Consider the following 19,752-nt stretch of genomic DNA (forward strand, 5'->3'; position numbering starts at 1 on the left):
GTGTCCTGTTTTTATGCAGCATTGAGGTCCTTCTGCATTCTTTGCGTGCGTGCGTGTGTGTGCGTGCGTGCGTGTGTGTGTGTGTGTGTGTGTGTGTGTGTGTGTGTGTGTGCGTGTGTGTAACAGTTGTGGGTACACTAACTTTCTTTTTCCTTTTATAGACTCCGACAAGGATGAAAAAGTCAATGGGAACATGGGGCTCATTGTCATACCAAAGCAAGTCACTTCGGGTCTGGCCTCCCTCGTAGCCAACTATGGCAGTACTTCAGAGAGCGAACCAGAGGGTGAGTCCTGAATTACGCAAGTTCTTAAATACTTCAGTAATAATGTCAAAGTAACCATACCAAATGCTCCTATGAACAACAAAAGCCCGAAAAAAGAGCAACACAGATGATTGCGTTGTCTTTGTTCTTGCGCAGTCCAGCAGAACACAAAAATGGAAGTTATCAAGTTCTAATAATTAAGAAAACTATGGGAACAGCCGCTGAGTGCAGAATTATGAACTGATCCCCTAGTCTGTGAAAGATCTGCAGTGTTTAGATGTTTCAGTTAATAACAGTACCTGTGAGAGGTATGTGGACATTCCTTATCGCAAGTAAAGTTTTGAGGGTAGATGGAGAGATGACTCCTGACCATTAAGCCAAGAGTTGGTGTCCGCTAAGAAATCAGTCTTACAAATGATTATTGGCCATTTAATCTCCTCCCTATGTGGGTGTGAGGCTAATCCTGGATTTTTATAAAACATTACTTGAAGTAGCAGACCCACCTCCAAATGTGGGTGCCATGCTGGACGTTTTCTATTCCATCACACAACTTCAAGGGGGGACAAATTATAGAAATGTTGGTGCAATCAGAGTTTAGCATTGTTAGTACCAATATTCAGTTTTACTGTAGTGGCAAAATGATCTATAATTAAAATTGATCACATCGAAAAGTTGGGTTTTGAGATCAACAAAAATGTACACTGGTCTGCTGTGTCAGGGAGATATTGTAGGTAATACTACCCCTTTTGGGCAACAGATTTCTTCTATGGGTCTATCAATGCAAAGAGGGACTCACTCGAACATTATTATAATAACACCATGGGATGGCAAAATAGCACTATGTACAAATCCATAGTTCACAACCACGGATGATCAAAATTGTCTTCAGATAGATTTGTGGAAATGGATTCTGTGGTTTATAGGTGCTTTGCAACCAAACTTACCAAAGTTGCACTGTTGAAATGTAGAACTTTCATATATCATAGGATTCAAAAATCATTCATATGATGAGCTTATTAGTTGTAATTTTTGGAATACACAATGTTCATTTTATTACAGGATCTGGCTAACATATTAAGTGTCTTTTGAAGGCTTGTGCCTGATGAAGGAATTTGTGAAAAATGGTGAGGGGTTGCGCAAAAAAAGGGACTTTCTCGCAAGGTTAATGTTTTCCTTAACTATCAACGACTATTGATACAGGTGTGTCCATGCATTTAGACTTGTCATACCCTTCAACTTTCTGGCAGAATGTTCCTCATTACCTTATCTCACCCAGGAGAGGAATTGTTTTGAAAAATAGGATGTGGCATACCTGCATGATTTATAAGGCTTATGGGCAGCAATACCCGAACATGCTCTGAGTTTGGCTACAAGTGAAACTTATAAATTAATGAATGAAATATGGTGCATTGTCAAACCAAAGCCATTAGTCTTGGGTATCCACTGTCAGGCAAGAAAATCAGAAAACGTGGCAGGACTGTTGGTGATTTACCGGACAGTTTCTCTAGTCACTGGAGAGTCAGTTTCTATTATTGATTAGGTTTTTTGATTGAGCATTGCCAATATGTAAGAAACCTCTATGTGCAAGCACACCTGCCGCTAGTACCTGGAAGGTACCCATGCAGCATATGGGATCTTTGACGAGCCCAACAGACCAGATTGTGGACAATGCAGCAAGTCGCATTAGAATGGCTCATCACCAGCTAGTAGAAATTGGTTGCTGGCCAGAATCTTTGGACCTTTTGAACTTTTTGGGTTTTTCTCACATCCCTGCTAGCGTAATGTAACAGTCACATGGCAGATAATATTCTATGGTATATAGTGGCTAGTACAACATTGAGCATTAATACAGAACACATCCTACTATATCCTACTATATAAGGAGGCCCAATGGATCCATAGGATGCAGGCACACAAACATGGCACACATTCATGGATTAAATGAGCAACTCCTGCTCCCACAGTGAAATATAATTGCATTCATGTATTAAATGAACATTGTAAAATAATATAATCTGGGGGTATATTCCCTTATATTTAATCCTGTGGACATTCTCCCTCCGAGGGTACCAATAATACATTTTCATGTAGACACATATAATGCACATTTAATTTGTTAGAAGATAGCATATATTGTGATATTAGTTTTCTACAAGGGTATTCCACAATCGGTACTCAACATTTTTTAATCAATCTTTTTCTTTCTGGTATATGGAATCAATTGTGCATTGTCATGTTTCCAAATAAAAGTACCTCAACTGTGCATAAACATGGTGACATCATCACATGGCCCCACAGCGATTTTAACACCTGCAAAAAACGGACTGTTTTTGCAATATGGCACCAGTGAGTACCGTGGTATGATGTACACATGGAATCTCGGCACAGGAATACTGTTAAGACTTTAACAATATATGAACCTAATACTATAATGTCCTTTTGTGGCTCAGAGACAAGATAAATATGTATAGTTCTCTCTTGTTCTGTCCGCATATACAATGAAATACATCATAATGAGTTTTTAGAATATGCAATTTAAATATTTCTAAATTAACTCCAGTAAGAGGTATGCACAATGGGTTACATACATAATGCATGTTTTATCAGATACCATTGTCTGTTACACATAAACATATTTCTAACAGTAATATTCCATCTATATGGTAGGCACTAAAGAAATAATTGGGGTTAAATAGTCTATTAGTAAGGGCAAGTTACAAAAGTGTAGCACCATTTCAGAGAAATTGATGAGCCATTGAGGTTTTCTTTTGGCAAACAGCTGTCATATTTTTTTCTATTACAAAACCTTTAATAGCATATCTATAACTGCTTTACATATACAGTGTCTACTTAGCTTTAATATGGGTCCTGAAGAAGGTGATCAACTGGAAAATGCTAAACATAAAAATACGTTAGCCCTGTACTACTGAAGTTTAGAATTTCAGATGAACAAAAACATCTAACTGTACTGTGCTACTATAGCTGCTTTCATATTCATCACAAAAAGTACCATGACGTAAGTATCACAACTCAGTCTTTACACACTTTTTCATTATTTATGAAATATTTGTTACTGGTATGATTGAATAGATGACTGCTTTCTCCTACTGGTTGATGGTGAACAATGACTGTGATGTTTCCTTTGCTAGTAAAAATGTATGTTATTTTGTCTTTGTTACTATGTCATTGACCTGATTCCATGCACACACATTCTGTCCGTTCATAAATGTTTGTTTCTCTATTAATAACTGTTATGGAATGCATCCTTTTGTATGGAGAATCAAATTATGTAGATATCCATTACAAACACATTGTAATGTAGACATTAATTGTAGAAGAAATTAATTAAATAATTGTAGAAGAAATTAATTTGCTATTCCAATGGGAACTTGTTGCTGTATTTGATGTTGTTACCCCATTTCCTTGTTGTGTATGGGTATTTTCTTATTATAAGACTAAATAGAATTTGACAGGGTGATCCTTAAACAGTTGCCCTCAGGAATCATTTGAAGGGACTTGCCACCCAACTTATCACGAAGGTAATGCCATGCAAAAGTGCACAGAGGTTGGTTTGGAGATTTGGGCCATTTATTCAATCTCTGAAAAGGGCAATGCAGTGAACACCCTGGTTAATTCTGGGTAAGGATGCCCTTCACCTCAAAGATCTGCTTAGAGCAATTAGGAAGATTAACTAGTTATCTCAAAAACAGCCTTATTCACCACAAATAAGCACACTCTATATAGGTTAAAATGCAGGCCATAATGGGATCTCAGTATGACTCTCTTTTTTGGAGGCTAATTGTCAACTGTGGTGGGCCTGTTCAATTTAATACTAAAAATTGGATATCTAGCATAGTTTGGAAAGAACATCGCGCCCCTCTATTGTCTAGGATTGGCATCAGTGAAATAAAGTGTGGAAGTTGAAATCAACTAAGACTGTAAAGCCACAGGCCAATTACAATGTCCCCTTTTTTACTAAAGATCTTAGACGAGGCAGCCTACCTCCAAATCCAGTCTTGGGTAGAACTTAACCTGTTAGGACTCCGACAATCAGGATTTAGGCCAAAACACGGAATGGAAATGGCACTCATTGACCTACAAAACCAAATGGATGCACTGAAGGACAAGGGGGAACTAGCCATCCTCCTACTCTTGGACCTCTCCGAAGCCTTGGAATTGGTGGACCACCAGGTCCTCTGCAATCACTTGTCATCATCTTCTCACTTCTCCAAGGATGCCACAGCTTGGATCAAATCTTTCATAGATAACTGCTCAGAGTTTTTTCCACTACAGACTCCGCAGACAGAGTCCCTGTAACCTGCAGAGTGCCACAGGGTTTGTGTGTCTCACCTACCATGTATTACGTCTTCACGAAGCCCTTGTTTGACTCTCTTGTCCATCTCGGTGTCTCCTACACTAATTATGCGGACAACGCCCAGATTCTCAATCCAATCACCGGGGACTACAAAACAGACGTAGCCAGGATCAACAAAATCTACCTTGTCATTCAAGCCTGGGTGGCCACTCCTGGGCTATGCCTTAATGATGGGAAGACGGATCGCCTGCTCATTGGCTCACCACCCAAACTTGGCAAACTGAGTAACCAATTCATGACCTTCACCGTTGATGGCTTAACTATTAATGTATCCAAAGTGATAAAAACTCTAGGCTTCTACCTAGACTCAGCACTGAAGCTGAAAATACAAGTGAACGCTACCGCATCAGCCACTAGCTACACTTGCAAACTGATCAACGCTTGAAAACCATTTCTTTCCACTGACAGCTGCATTACACTAGCCAGAGCTCTTATTCTGTCCAAGCTTGACTATTGTAATGCACTGTACCTAGGATCTAGCAAACAGACTATTAACAAGCTACAAACGCTAAAAAACAACGTCCTTATAACTGCGATAAGCTTCCCTAGAATGCAGCACATTTCTAATGCCAGATGCTCTTCTAAATGGATGGCCATTAAAGACAGTGTTAGTCTTAAAGCCCTCAACTTAACATTCAAATACCTCTCCAACCAGGCCTCAAAATACTTGGTGGACAAATTCATCAAGCACACTTCTGAACGTCCTATCTGATTGATTCACACCAACCACCTTAAGGTACCTTACTTCAAACTAAAGGAAGCAGGTGGAAGCAGCTTCCCAGTACTGGCTGCACAGCTTTGGAACTCCCTGCCTGTACCCTTAAGATCTGCGCCTTCACACTACAACTTTAGCAAAGAAACGAAAAAATGGCTTTTCTCACTATATCATTAAGAAATGTACCCCCTAGCATGATGCACTCCTCTGATCGCCGACTGCTGCTAACCCTTCTGCAGCTGGCCTGCCGGTACCACTCTGCCTATAGTATTGTTTATTTTAACCTTCGCAACTGCCTAGACTGTATATATCCTGTTCCATGTGTACACCTGTACATTCCTTTCTTCCATGTGCAAAATGTGTAAAATTCGGACTTGTGTACTGTGTAGAATGCCTATGTAACCGTGTAACTGTAATGCGCCCAGATACCCTTGGATAAAATAAACAAACAAAGGAAATTGAGGACATACAAAAATGAAAGCTTCTAGCACTCTGGTGGGCTATGAAATCTCCTTCTGAAATCTGATGCAAATGTTTGGTCACAGTTTTGTGAGGAGAATGATAAAGTAAGGTTGGTCCCTTGGACCTGGACTCAAAGTACGCTGATCAACATTCATAAGAAGACTAGAATTGTTAACCTGTATAGTTAACGGCTGATTGCTCTGCTAAATGTCCAGGCTAACTATTTTGCCAGAATTGGTTTTTATAAGCTTTTATTATCATTTTTTAAGGGAATCATACCAGTCACCAACTGAGCTTTAGACCATGTTGTCAACCAGTGCAAATTGTGGGAGACCCTCTGTTGGCTAGAAAGGCGTGCTATCCAGGGGAAAAAAAAACTCACCTGATATTTCAGGACTTTACTGCTGCTTTTGACATCATGGAAACACCTTGCTATTCCAGTAAACTTAACTGTTGGGTGTAGATCCAGAATTTCTGAAAACTATCAAAGTTCTTTATGAAGACCGCTTTGTTAACCCAGTTTTAGGCTCTTATTGGTCATGATCTCCTGCAATAATCCACTCCTTCTTTTTCACCCTTTGGTTTGGCCCCATTTCTTTTGAGCTTCTGTATGGCTGATTTATCTGAGGCCCACAACAAGATCTGTGCCTTTCTGCACAAGCTTGGTCAACAGCCTATCCACTGGTTGGTGTGAGTTAAACCCCTGGAGGCCACATTGCGATTCTAACCACACGTCATGCTTGAAGGAGTCCTATCTCAAAGGAGAAATTATTTTCCAAATTAATTTGTCTGCAAAGAAAATTTGTATCATTAAGAGATTTATAACTACTCGGTTTCGTTGGTATGAGCAATGTTTGAGGGGGATAAACATGAAGTCTGAATCTATAGTTTATGCCTTAATTGTACTATTGAATACTGTGATAAGTCAAGGATAGCGCCCCAAAATGCTGAAGGACGGACACAGCCACCTGGTGTGCTGACTCCATATGGGAAATTATACTCCCTCAGAGGCAGTCCTCAAGAAGTGTGGCGACCACTGGATTTAGAGCAAAGACCTGGGTCTGAAGAAAGGTTGCATAGACCAGAGCAGAAGAGGAAACATAGCCCCATGGCAAAAGGTCAAGAAACTCGCCAATACCACCGTGTCCCGCCGATGAGTGGTCTCTCTACCAAGACAATGTCAAAATCTCAGAGCATCCAATTGCCTAGCAGTCAGTCTACGTGGACCATATTGTGTCGACGTCAGACCCGTCGAAGGAAGCAGTATTCAGAAGCGCATCAATGAGATAATCTAAGGACCCAGTGACGGGAGTGTCTTCATCGATATCAGAAAAGCACTGTTCGATGATGGCATCGGGATCATTATCAAGCAACTCTGACAAAGGCATAGTCTTTGAAGTCACTTAAGCACTGACTGTTCACAAGACATTGTAACTCGTCAAACGGGAGAACAATCCAAGAAAAATATGAAAAATCATCTATACAGTAACTAGTCGGATCAGAGAACAAAGTTCTCACCGCCTAAGTCCCCGTCAAAAGGGTCATTGGCGATGCAGAGGCAGTCCAACCCAGCGAGGGGAAATTCCCCCGCAAAAATCTCAGCGTAAACGAATGGGCAATAAATCATGTAGACTACAGTGGCATAAGTGAACCGACAAAAAACAAATAGATCTGCAGGGACAAAAAAACATGAAGAGGAGGAATTTCACTCACCACAAAGACCTCCAAGTATACCTGTTTTTCCAATTATATTCTCAGAAGAGATGCCATATCAAATACTGGAACATCATATTGACTTAGAGTTTGAGGCACAGCAAGGATTTTCACCAATGTTTTCCAGACTCTTCAGTGTCTGTCCAAATAACAAACTATATCAGACAACCTCCCATAAGGCTACAAAAGACGATGACTTGGGTACCAATGCTGCCAACACCTCAAGGGCCTACAGCTCCTCAAATGACTATACCTCCAATGCTGATACCACAACACGAGCCTACGTGGCCACAGGTATCGGTGCCTCAAATTCCAAGACCCCAGATAACTATATCCGGTCCAGGCATCCACCCGCAAATGCTAACAATACAGGTGCTAGCTTCACTGCAGAACCTAGTCTCAGCCGATTAGGACTGCCAATATCCAGAACTCCAAGACACAGATCTAGGTCTCTAGGGGCCCTCCACAGCCTTTCAATGCTGAAGGCACAGGCCGGCCAATATCCAGGTAGCCGAGACAAAGTTCTAGGTCACTCAGTCATCAGTATAATGAGCTAATCCACTCCCTGATTAGCCCTAAAAGACCAGGAAGAAGGGGAATTACCACAAACTGACAGAGGAAACACGTTGGCACATATTCGGCATCTTTCTCGAACCAAGATGACTGGGATACTGATTCCGCCCCCAAGGAATACATCTCGGATGACCCACCGAGGCATTTGCCACCAGATGAGGTTTGGAGCCTTTCACACCACGATGACCAAGGCATGCACATCCTTTGGCCTAAATCCAATGGAGGAAAAGGACTGCTTCTTATTCAACCATATAAAGAATTGCATAATGGCAGTCGATTTCTCCCTATTTTAGATCATGTGTGGATGGAAGTCCTCCACGTTCATAAAACACCCATTTTCGGAGCCGGCACTGAAAGGACAACTCGAAAAGAAGTATAGGGCACCAGATTTGACACCAAAATGCCACAACGCACACCGAGTCAGTAGTTTCAGTATTGGCCGGCGAGTGAGGTCAACTCACATTCTACAAACTGCTCTGTCCCGCCGAATAATGAAGGAAGGGATGCCTTTAGCAAAAGATTCTAGCCATAGGAGCCGCCACAGTGAAGGCGGCACATGCACAAGCCATAATGGCTAGATATGATAAGGAGATGTGGCATAAAATGGCACTCATACTGGAGCATTTGCCAGAGGAAAAGAGAAAAAAATCCCTAGGGATACTGCAAGAAGGATAAACACCCAATCATAACATTAACATAGTGGAAACAGGCTTCAAACAAATAAATAATGGGGCTGTTCTTGGAAGGCAGGGATGACACATTTTTGCCCATAGGTGCAATTTAAAAGTACAAGACATGCCGTTGAAAGGTGAGCAGTAGTTTGGGCAAAAAATAGATGAGTCCATAAAGTATGATGCAGACACAGCGAGGTCACAGACACCATTACATGCAAGAAAGTACTTTTGCCCCTTTCTTCGAGCCACAGGCCGATCATCCGCTAATACAAAAGGGATAAGTCTTGCCAGGGCTAATCCTACTATATGCAGGGATTCGGGAAGAATTACCAGAATGATCAAAGATCTAAGGACTTCAGAACGGCTTTGAAGTGCAGAAACTATTGCACCAAAGAGGCAGACCCAATAAGCAATGAATGTGACTCCCTGGAAAAACAGTGCAGCACGCAACAGAAGCTTGGGGGCATGATCATAAATAATCTTTCACACTGGCAGAAGATAACTACAGACAAATTGGTATTGGACATCATATGATGGGCATGCCAGAGTTCAACAGGAACCCCCCAAATATTCCACCAAAGAACCAGAAATCACCTTACCAAACCTAGTTGCATCACAAGGTAGAAAGCATGCTCCAAAAGAATGCCTTACAAAAAGTTCCATGAACGCACTGGGGTACTTTCTGGTGAAGAAGCTGGATGGAAAGTGTAGACCAATACTAGACTCCCAGACACTGAACAAATTTATAAAATGCACACATTCAAGATGATAACCTTAAGACATCATAAAATCAGTGTAACCTCACAATTTCGTTGCATCACTATACCTAAAAGATGCATACATCCACATACCAGTGTGCAGGGCTCACAGGAACTTCTTAAGGTTCGTGGTAGGAAACGGCCATTACCAATTCAAGGTACTAATGCTCGGCCTAAGATCAGCATCCAGAATGTTCACAAAGTGCCTGGCGCCAGTAGCAGCCCGCGTAAGCAGGAACGGTCACCATGTATGCCCATATCTGGATGACTGACTGGTACAGGCTGCTACACGCGGTCAAGTGACACAGTCCATTGCACTCGCAGTGAACATGTTGTAGTGCCTTGACTTCTCCATCAAATACAAGAAGTTGTGCATACAGCCTTCGAATCGCCTTTTCTGGGGACTCTACAATGGATGCTCTAATCAGGCCATCCCCGGACAGGATCCTAACTATCCTATCCATTCATGGTACTCTCATTCAAATCCAAAATGAAAGTGTCAGACGCTTCATGATGCTGTTGGTATGCTTCTGATCGCCAATTGCAGACTCCAGATATGACCCATCCAGCAATTCCTAGCCGACAGGTGGTCGCAAACGAGAGGCAGCTGGGAGGACAAGGTTACAATCAGCCCAGCTGTAGTGAGACGGCTGCAATGGAAGAGGGAAAGATGCAACCTATCAAAAGGAACGTTGCTTCAGAAACAACACCAATAGACAATAACTACATTCATCCCTCACAGAATGGGGAGATCTATTAAATCGCCTGTGCATAAAGGGCCCTTGGACACAACAAGAGGAAAAACTGTACATCGATGTGCTTGAGCTACGACCAGTCTGCTGGGCATTCCAGTCGATCTTAATGATTTTATAAGGGAAAACGCTAAGGATGCTCATGTACAATGCGACAACCATGTACTACATATGGAAGGGGGAGATGGAGGCGGTGGGGGAGGAGGGTTTACCCATTCCAGGCAGTTGTCTCAGGAGGCTAAATTACTGTGGAGCTGGACAATTGGCAACACAATATCCTTACATGCTTTCCATTTGCTGGGGGTCTAAAACTTAATTGCAGACCAGCTCAGCCGGGCGACCAACCAGTGTCCTGAGTGGGTGCTGAAAGAAAAAGCTCACAAAGGTGTTCAGACGTTGTGACTATGTCACTGATAGACTTGTTCGCCATCAAGGAGAACAAGAAATGTAAGCTCCTAGCCAGGTTCCCACAGAAATGCTCTCTAGGAGGTGTTCTCCTTCCCGTGGAAGGACCTATGTGCCTATGCATTTCCTCCAATCCAATTGATTCAGAGAGTGATAGAGACAATGTGAATATACCTCTGCCACGTCATCCTCCCAACCTCTCCATGGCCGAGACAGCTGTGGTACTCAGACTTCATACATCTGTCAGAGGACCACCTGATATGCTTGAGGGTTATGGCAGGCCTATTGTCACTGAACCAAGCATGCATTTTCCACCGCGATTCAGGTTTGTTCAGGCTCAAAGCGTGGATTCAGACTTGGCTGAATATGGGAACTGTGGGATATATTGACCCACTCAACCGCATTTCTCCACATCACCAAACTGCATTTGCACAGATACAGCAAAATGGCTGCACTGACTCTTGTGAGCGCCATGGCCTCAAAACTGCGTTTTGCAGCAACAATAAAAATGGCTGCACCATCCTGCCAAGCACACATCAGTCAGGATGGAACCTGGGAACACACAGAGAGCGTGCCAGTGTGTTCTGACACATACAAATGGAATAAAGTGAAAAGGCAGCACTGCTTTGCTGAAATCCCAAAATCCCCATTGAAAAGGAAACTTTCACCTTTCGAAAATGCTGCTTTGACGCTAATTCCATCTGTTCTTTCTTAAATCACTGTGATCAATAAGGCCCTGCCATGTCCAGTATATCTCATTGTGCCTCAGCAAACCAGGCATGAATTCTGAATGACAGGCCCTGTTAAGCCACATTTTTTTTTAAAGGCACTAGAAACTTCACTTTCTGCCGTGCACGGGAAACGCTTTATTTTGTACTACAAAGTGTCAAAGGAATTAACCCTGCAAAAGAAATCCTAGATCTGTGGCCATGTCCATTCCAGGAGACCTTTGTCTTGTACAGACTGTTGTGTACAACAAACTAACTATGGCTGCAAGACAATATTGGGAAGTCAGATGATAAAATCGAATTTGAAAGGAAATGCTAGCAGTTTTCACCACGTGTGTAAAATGGGCTTTGCAAACCAAAAAATAAATGCCCGTTTTAAAGGAAAAGTTATATGTTGAATGAAAGCAAGTCTGTGCCTAGCAATGAGAAGGGGTTGGTTGCTGGGAAACACATATGGGCTATTTTTGCTCCACAGGCTTGTTTCTTTTAATTCAGGTCCAAATAAAAGAAAATAAAGGTTTTAAACTGACTTGGCTAGATTTTGCAAGCTTCCAAAAACAAGTTATTCTAGTTGGCAGAGCTAAGGCTTCCCCAAGTAAGGGAGCCACCACAAACTTCCAGGACACACAAGTGATAATTGCTATGTTGGAAAACTCTGACCAGGACAAAGAAACTTCACTACTTATCAGACTTCAGTCTGGGCTGGGGCCTTTTTCAGTAGAAATTCTGGGCCATCAAAGTGCAAAGTGGATAAGGGGCAATAAAACTTCAATCAAGCTGGAAAAACCCATCCTCCCTTTGGGGGAAGTGACAGTTGGTGGTAGTTGAAAAAGAAAAAAATTGGTCCAGTGCAGGACAAATGACTGCCATTTGCTTCCAAAGACTATTTTATATTTAAACTTTAAAGACTTTTATCTCTGCAGCAAGACTTTGTAAAAAATCTCGCAGTTTTAAAGGTGATTTTGTGTTTTTATAATTTGAGACATTGTAGAAGTCACTGACACCTTGGGAATAGAAATGGCAAAGAAGCAGGGATTACAAGAAAAGTATCAATGATGCCAATGCAAATTTTTATACTTGCATCCCTTATGATAAACTACACGTGTATAAAGTTATGGAATTTTAGGCCGAACCTTTCATACTCAAAATTACCAAAAGGTATCAGAGGGGCAAAACAATGTCTTGCAGAGTTGGAGTGGAATGGTCTGCATAAAATATGTAACCTGCTGATGTCATTGGGTAATATGCCACAACTGTACAAATGTGTAAATTCTGTTATGACTGATTTTTGGCAAAAAGGTATGTGGGAAGTCTTTTCACCTCATAAAAGTACAACCCCCAAACTGAGTCACATCCTAGGGGAGGCAGCCAACATTGATTGCCCAATCCAGTTGATAGAGGCGTGTTTAGCAGACCTTGCCCAGCCATATACTTCGATCATGTCACTATGCATTATAAATAAGAGTCCCTGACAAGTCTCTGGACACACACACTCTTCCTGATGTTCCTGCGCTGCGTTCCTGATCTGCTCCATCCAGATTCCAGACCCCCACTACAAGGCCAAAGCATTGCTGACCCCACTCGAGAGGTCAATTCAAAACTCAAGCATAGTTGATTCCTACTCCAGCAAGATTATTGATCCATAAAAATCCACTAATCGCCCATTAAGAAGGGGAAAGCTCTGGTATTCTTTTGGGAAGCATCCTGATCCAGCCTGGCTTGCTGCCCACTAACTGCATGCCCGCTGCCATCCTGCCATCCAGCTGACCTTTAGTATCCAGTGACCAGAATTGCCATTCCCGTCCTTGCCATCCGGTGACCAGAACTGCCCTGCTGTTTGCCAGGCGCGTTGCCATGTAGTGACCAGAACCATTGACGGTCCAAAAATCCCAAACTAAAATTGGACTAAGTATAAATCACTACCCCATAGAAATCCATTACCTACTTGTCTTGCATTTGTCCTTGCCCCATACTCTCCAAGTCATCCTATCCTCATCCTGATAACTTGTTAAAACTGTCAGAATTATCCGCGCAACATTACACTTGATTTCTAGTGCTAGCGCCATCTCTGTTTTCAATTTTGTCTAGTGTAATCCTATGCCATTAGTCATATTTCGAGTGATCGGACTGGTTTTCGCCAAGGTTGGGCACTGGGGTGATAGGGTTGAACTTGCGAATCAACCTTGGATCTTACTGTGCCCATCTTTGGTGGCCTAGCCTGAATACTCTAGTGTAGAGTAAAACTGTTCTTGTCACAGGTGATTTCCTTTCCTATTTCATGGTTTCATTTTACTCAAAGCGCACCTTATATCTTGCATAACTCATCCAATTTACCAGCTAGAGACTTACTTTCACTTCCATATTATCCCTGTGATATACCTCTATCTCCACTCCAAATCAGTGTATTTCACCTGTTTTTAGTAAAAACTGTCTGGGTAATTTAAGGCAGGAATTGAAAAATGCAACTTTTACACGTGTCATAGTGCTGCAATCTGTTTTAAATTTTCCACTAATTTTTGGAACTGTATGCTTTTGGTAATTCATTCTTTGTGATTTTTAGTGTCTTTGCATTGTTGCTTTAGTGAGGAATTATATTTGCTTCAAGGTTTTTAACACACATTCATTATTTATTTGTCCATTTCCGAGTATCATTTCATAACATTGCAAGGGGTTCTTTTCTCTTATTTGGATTGTCTCCTGTTTCTTATTCTTGATTACCTGCTGCTTCTGTTTATCCATTAAGAATTGATTATTTGTGGGTTGAGTGAACATTGCAGGGGGAAATCCTAACTTGGGTGCTATCTTTCCTAAACCAAAAATTGTTCCTATTCCACTGTGCTGTGTATCTGTTCCACTAGAAGGTTAAGCCCAGTGCATTGCTCACATTCTCATTGTAATTATCACCCCATTGGTGATTGCTGCCCCATATTAAAAAGTGTATAATTTCTTTTGAATTTTAAAATAAATATTGCATTTTACCAATCAGCCTGGTTCATGGTCCATTGTGACCTGGGGTATTTGAAAAGGGGGTGTGTATGAGTGGTGTACCATCTCAAAATTGAATATGCATCAAATGAGGAGAAAAGCATCTCAATTCTCAATTAGAGTTCACCTGGCAGCCACATGCCGCTACACTAGGACAATTAACAGCCTTATTTAGTGATTGACTGGTTAAGCAATTCGTGAGGGTTCTCTGCCTTACTTTACTGCCAATCAAGAAGCCTTCACTCACATGGAGCCTTAATATGGTACTCACTATGCTCATGAAGACATTGTTTGAGCGTTTAGCAATGGTCGACGTAGTGTTTCATTTTATAGTATTGAAATACATCTTCACAACATAACCATCTTAATGAATCGCATATAATAACATTGCCACATTGCAAAGAGTTACGTTGACAGTAATATGAATGCGATCTTCAATGTCATTTGGTTTCCAAACTTGTGCATAAAGGCATGTAAAACGACAGTAAACTGAACAATAGAGCTCATTTGGACCATCCCATCAGCAAGTTCTTGGGTACAATGGAAGGAAGTCTTAGTACGGGTATGTTTGGGGATGTCTGCCCCAGGGCGGGGTCATCGTAAATCAATAATAGGCGTATTTCTAATCATACCATCTACATAGTAATACCTTTCTTGCTCAGGGCGGTTTGTCATCGGAGGGAAGAAACATCCATACATTCAGATCTCTCCATGCGACAAACGCGTCCAACTGCTCTCCTTCGTCGTCTCGTGTAGCCCCAGCCCACACTATCGTTTCAGCAAGACACCGGCATTCAAATCCCTTGTACCACTGATTATATTGAGGGCCCTGCTTATTTTTCCAAGACATGGCAATATGTTTCTTGGCCAAAACACACGCCAGATCCATACATTTAATCACGTCTGCTTTTTGCAGGCCTCAGATATATTCCCAGAAGGCATTCCAGTGGGTTCCACTCAAACCTAACGATCCTGCTCTCATGCATGCCTGCTCAGTGCAACACCACAATGATTGCACCCTCCTGCATTTCCACAGAATATTCATCAGGTCTGCTCTTTCTTCATTGCACCAGGGGCATTCAGGCACCGTTTGTTTGTTAAAGTACGCCACTCTGCTGGGAGCCATGTAGTTACTGTGCAGTAAGTTAAATTGGATAAGGCGAAACAGCGCATTTCTAAACCTATTTTTACCAGAAGACCAAACCTGTTCCCATTGTTTTTCAGTGATCTGTGTACCCATATACCTCTCCCATTTGCTCTTCAACCTTTCTTGCGAAGTGCTGGACTTGCCCAGGAGACCTTAATACATTCTAGATGTTGGCCTACAGCCATCTTCCAGATCGTACAGCAGTAATAAAAGTGCTTCCTCTTCCGGCTCTGCAGGCCATCCGTGCCACTTTTGTTTAGCCACCTTTTGCATGCTTGTGTACCGTAAGTATTGGCCACCGGGTCGCCCCTCATTTAGCATCAGGGCTGTCCAGCTCCCTAAATTCCCCATTGGTGAACATGTCTCCCCATGTGTATATGCCATACTCTTATGTCCCGTCCCCTTTCCTCCATACTGCATGGGCGTCCCTTCCAGGGGATGGGAGACTGAACCTTTTTCTTCCCCTTTAAATTTAGAGGCGAACGGAGGCGAGGAGGTAGCATGCGCTGACCTGACTCCGCCCTCTGGCACCACACCTTTGTCCCCTTTTCTGCATCGACAGGAACAGGCCGAATTCACCAGCGCTCCTGGGTTTGGCTTCAGCCATGTAATTCCATGCGCGGATACTTCTTCTCTTCTGTCGTCTTGACTTTTTATCATTCAGGTACTTGGTCCTCAGGCGTCACACTCCTCCCCGGCGCAGGTCGACTTCTACAGGGGTCTGCCGGTGTCCATCCTGCAACAAATTCTCTCCAACTTTAGACACCCAAGCCCTCTGCCTATGTTATCTTGGCTTCGACCACGGCTGGCAAGCAGGCACCGCGTTCAACGCGCTGTCCTCTAGGTCTCTGAAGAACAGACTAGCCAGGAGGGAGCTCTTCCAGTGATCACCTCCAGAAGACCTGAAGGACTTAGTCACTCAGAGACCCAGGCCTAAGGTAGGGCCACTTTTTTCCAGCACGCCCCGCAAGGGAGACTCCTTCCAGGGACGCGCCCACGCGGTAGGGACCGCTCGGGTTCTCATACCATCATGAATACCAAGGCTAAGTCAGCTACCGGCCAACAGGCCCGAGGGGTCAGCTGATCCTCCCGGTGACAGTGCTGAGGGACCAGAAGGTTCTTATTTCCTGAACCTGTTTGGTTCTAGTACCAGCACATGTACCGAGGCTAGTCCAGCTACCGGCTTTCAGTATTGACTCCCTCAGGCTCTAAGGATCCTATACCACCAAGTAAGAAGTCCCGGGTTGAAGCTCCTACTTCAGACCCCTTTGGTATACAGCCCTATTCTCAATATCGGGGAGATCCATCCTTTTGTGAGGATCCAGATTTTGGCATGTTGGAAGAACAAACTGGGACGGGCTACTATGGGGATGACGAGGACCAAGAGGAGGTGGAGGAGGACGACGACGACCCAGAAACCTACAGGCTAGATTCCACGGTAGATAAAGAACCCCCGGTTACCGACTCCCCTGTCGACAACCAGCCTCTCTTGAATGAAGTGCTGTCCAGAGCGGCAAACATTTCCACATTGACACCCAGGGTGCTCAGGAAGAGAGGGACTTTGCCGAGGAGTTAGTGGGAGAAAGGAGACCTGTTGCCCAGGCCATCCCTATCCTTGAGTCAATACAAAGAATGATAGACCCTTCCCTTGTGAAATCCCAATCTCACTAGGGCGGTAAACCCCAGAGTTGAGAAGCTTTTCAGGGCAGCCCAAACAGACCCACTGTACATAAGAGGGCATCTGAAACCGGACTCCCTAGTAGTTACAAACACCTGTAAGAGGGCGGGATCACCCTTGTCATCGTCGGAAGCTCCTCCCGACAAGGAGAGCAAGAATATGTATGTCTTGGGCAGGAAAGTAGCCTCCACTTCCGCCTACCAGGCAAGGATTGCCAACTCCACCACCCTGCTGGCGAGTTACAACTGCCACCAGTGGGAATAAGTCGCGGCACTCATAGATTCCGCCCCAGAACCCTTAAGAAGCCAATTGGCACAAGTTTCGGCGGAAGGAAGAACCGTGTCAGGTTGCATATTAAAAGCAACCTTTGATGCTGCGGATAATGCCGGCAGTTTGAGAGCAGAAGGTACTGTTATCAAAAGGCATGCTTGGTTGCGACAGTCTGGGTTCAAAGTCGAAACCCAAGCATCATTGATAGATAAACCGGTGGAGCCGGATCTATTGTTTGGAAAGGCGGTCGAGGACACGCTGAAAAATGGCAAGGACGACTATGAGACACTCAAATCCCTAGGCCAACTAACCAATAAACCCCCAAACCAGAGAGAGAATGGCAGTTTTCGTCGCCCACGCGGACAAAATTCCCAGAGAGGGTCTAACTATTCCCAGGGGCAGGGTACACAGTGGAACAACAGCCAGCAGTCTACCCAGGGTTATGGCAGGGGTAATTAGAGAGGACGTGGTGAGGGTAGAGGCAGCGGCACGCCTCCACCAACACAGTGACGCTCCGTTCAGGGTCCCTTCTCGCGCATCCCCAGTAGGGGGACGCATTTCCAACTTCACCCAAGCTTGGGAAGGGATCACATCAGACAGATGGGTGCTGTCCACAGTGTCCGCAGGATACTGCATAGAACTGTTAAAGCGTCCCCGAAACCACCCTCCACGACAAAAAATACATTCTTTGGACCACCAGAAGATCCTCCTCGAGGAGATCGTCAATCTTCTAGCAAAGGACGCGATGGAACTCGTCCCGGGACACCAGGTAAACAAGGGTATATATTCAACTTCCTTGTGCCAAAAAAAGATTTGACAATGCGCCCAGTATTGGACTTCCGGCCTGCAAAGTAAGTATGTCAACCCCCAAAAATTTCGCATGACTACTCTCCAAGAGGTAATCCCCCTCCTAAAAAGGGGGGACTACATGGCAACATTGGACATGAAAGATGCCTATTTTCATATTTCCATGTTCCCAGCGCACAGAAAGTACTTGCGCTTCAAGGTGGACAGTCGGCACTACCAGTTCAAGGTACTGCCCTTTGGGATAGCCTCGGCTCCAAGGGTATTCACCAAGGTACTGGCGGTGGCGGCAGCACACCTACGCAGGGAGGTGTACCCTTACCTGGACGTCTGGCTCATCACGGGGGAGACCCCAGTAATTTGCAGAACAAACATTCAAAGGACGATCGACCTCCTCTTCGAATTAGGTTTCTCATTAAATGAGAAGAAGTCAAGTCTGGTGCCAAGCACCTCCAAACAGTTCCTAGGAGCTATCCTAGACACACAAGAGGGGTTGACCTTTCCATCAGAGGAAACAATTCGGAATATACTGCTGCAGATTCCGCTATATCAGGCCGGTCGCCAGAGAATGGTACGCAAAGCAATGCGTTTGCTGGGCATGATGGCGTCCTGTATTGACCTGGTCCCCTACGCGCGCCTGTGCATGCGTCCCATGCAGGAATGGTTGGCGAAACAGTGGTCTCAGGCAAGTGGTCAGTGGGACGATCTAGTGGTCGTTTCGCCAACACTGGTACAAAGCCTTCACTGGTGGACAAGAGAAAATCTGTCCAAGGGGAAACCGTTTTACGATCCCAAGATACAGGCGGTAGTCGCAACAGATGCATGCCTGACACGGTGGGGAGCTCACCACCTCCACCACACAGCTCAGGGTCTCTGGTCTCGCTCAGTGGCCAAGAATCACATCAACCTGCTAGAGCTTCTGGCAGTATTCAGAGCGCTTCAAGCGTTCGAGCCCTACCTGCTGAATCTGTCAGTGCAGATCCGGACGGACAGCACTACAGCCATGTTTTACCTAAACAAGCAAGGAGGGACTCGTTAGCCAAATCTGTCCAAGCTTGCCCAGAAAATTTGGATATGGGCACTCAGACGGAAGATTTTCCTGTCATCTCAATATGTTCCAGGGGATCTCAATTCTCTGGCGGATGCTTTGAGCAGAGATCCCCTCCCAGAGGAACACGAATGGTGTCTACACAGAGAAATCGTAGAAGATATCTTCTCTCAGTGGGGTTTCCCCACTATAGACCTATTCGCCACAAGCGAAAATAGACAGTGCCCAGGATTCGCATCCAGGTTCCCTCAGCCAGACTCCCAGGGGAACGCCCTGTGGATGAACTGGTCAGCAATGTTTGCGTACGCTTTTCCACCAACATCTCATCAGGAAGGTGGTCAACAAGATGAACAGAGAATCAATGACGCTCGTCCTAGTTGATCCCATGTGGGCGAGACAACC

The 19,752-nt window shown here is 44.0% G+C and overlaps 1 protein-coding gene across 2 annotated transcripts in view; it reads left to right on the forward strand.

Moving 5' to 3' along the window:
- The window catches only part of NUFIP1 (nuclear FMR1 interacting protein 1), a 546,199-nt gene that overhangs the window by 413,367 nt on the left and 113,080 nt on the right, over positions 1-19,752 (forward strand). For both annotated transcript variants that reach the window (XM_069640255.1, XM_069640256.1), the window contains one exon: positions 162-284. In XM_069640255.1, coding sequence (XP_069496356.1) covers positions 162-284 — 123 coding nt within the window. The remainder of the gene's footprint in view (positions 1-161; positions 285-19,752) is intronic.

This window comes from Ambystoma mexicanum, chromosome 7q (assembly GCF_040938575.1).
Source record: "Ambystoma mexicanum isolate Mex_15411 chromosome 7q, UKY_AmexF1_1, whole genome shotgun sequence".
NCBI lineage: Eukaryota > Metazoa > Chordata > Amphibia > Caudata > Ambystomatidae > Ambystoma > Ambystoma mexicanum.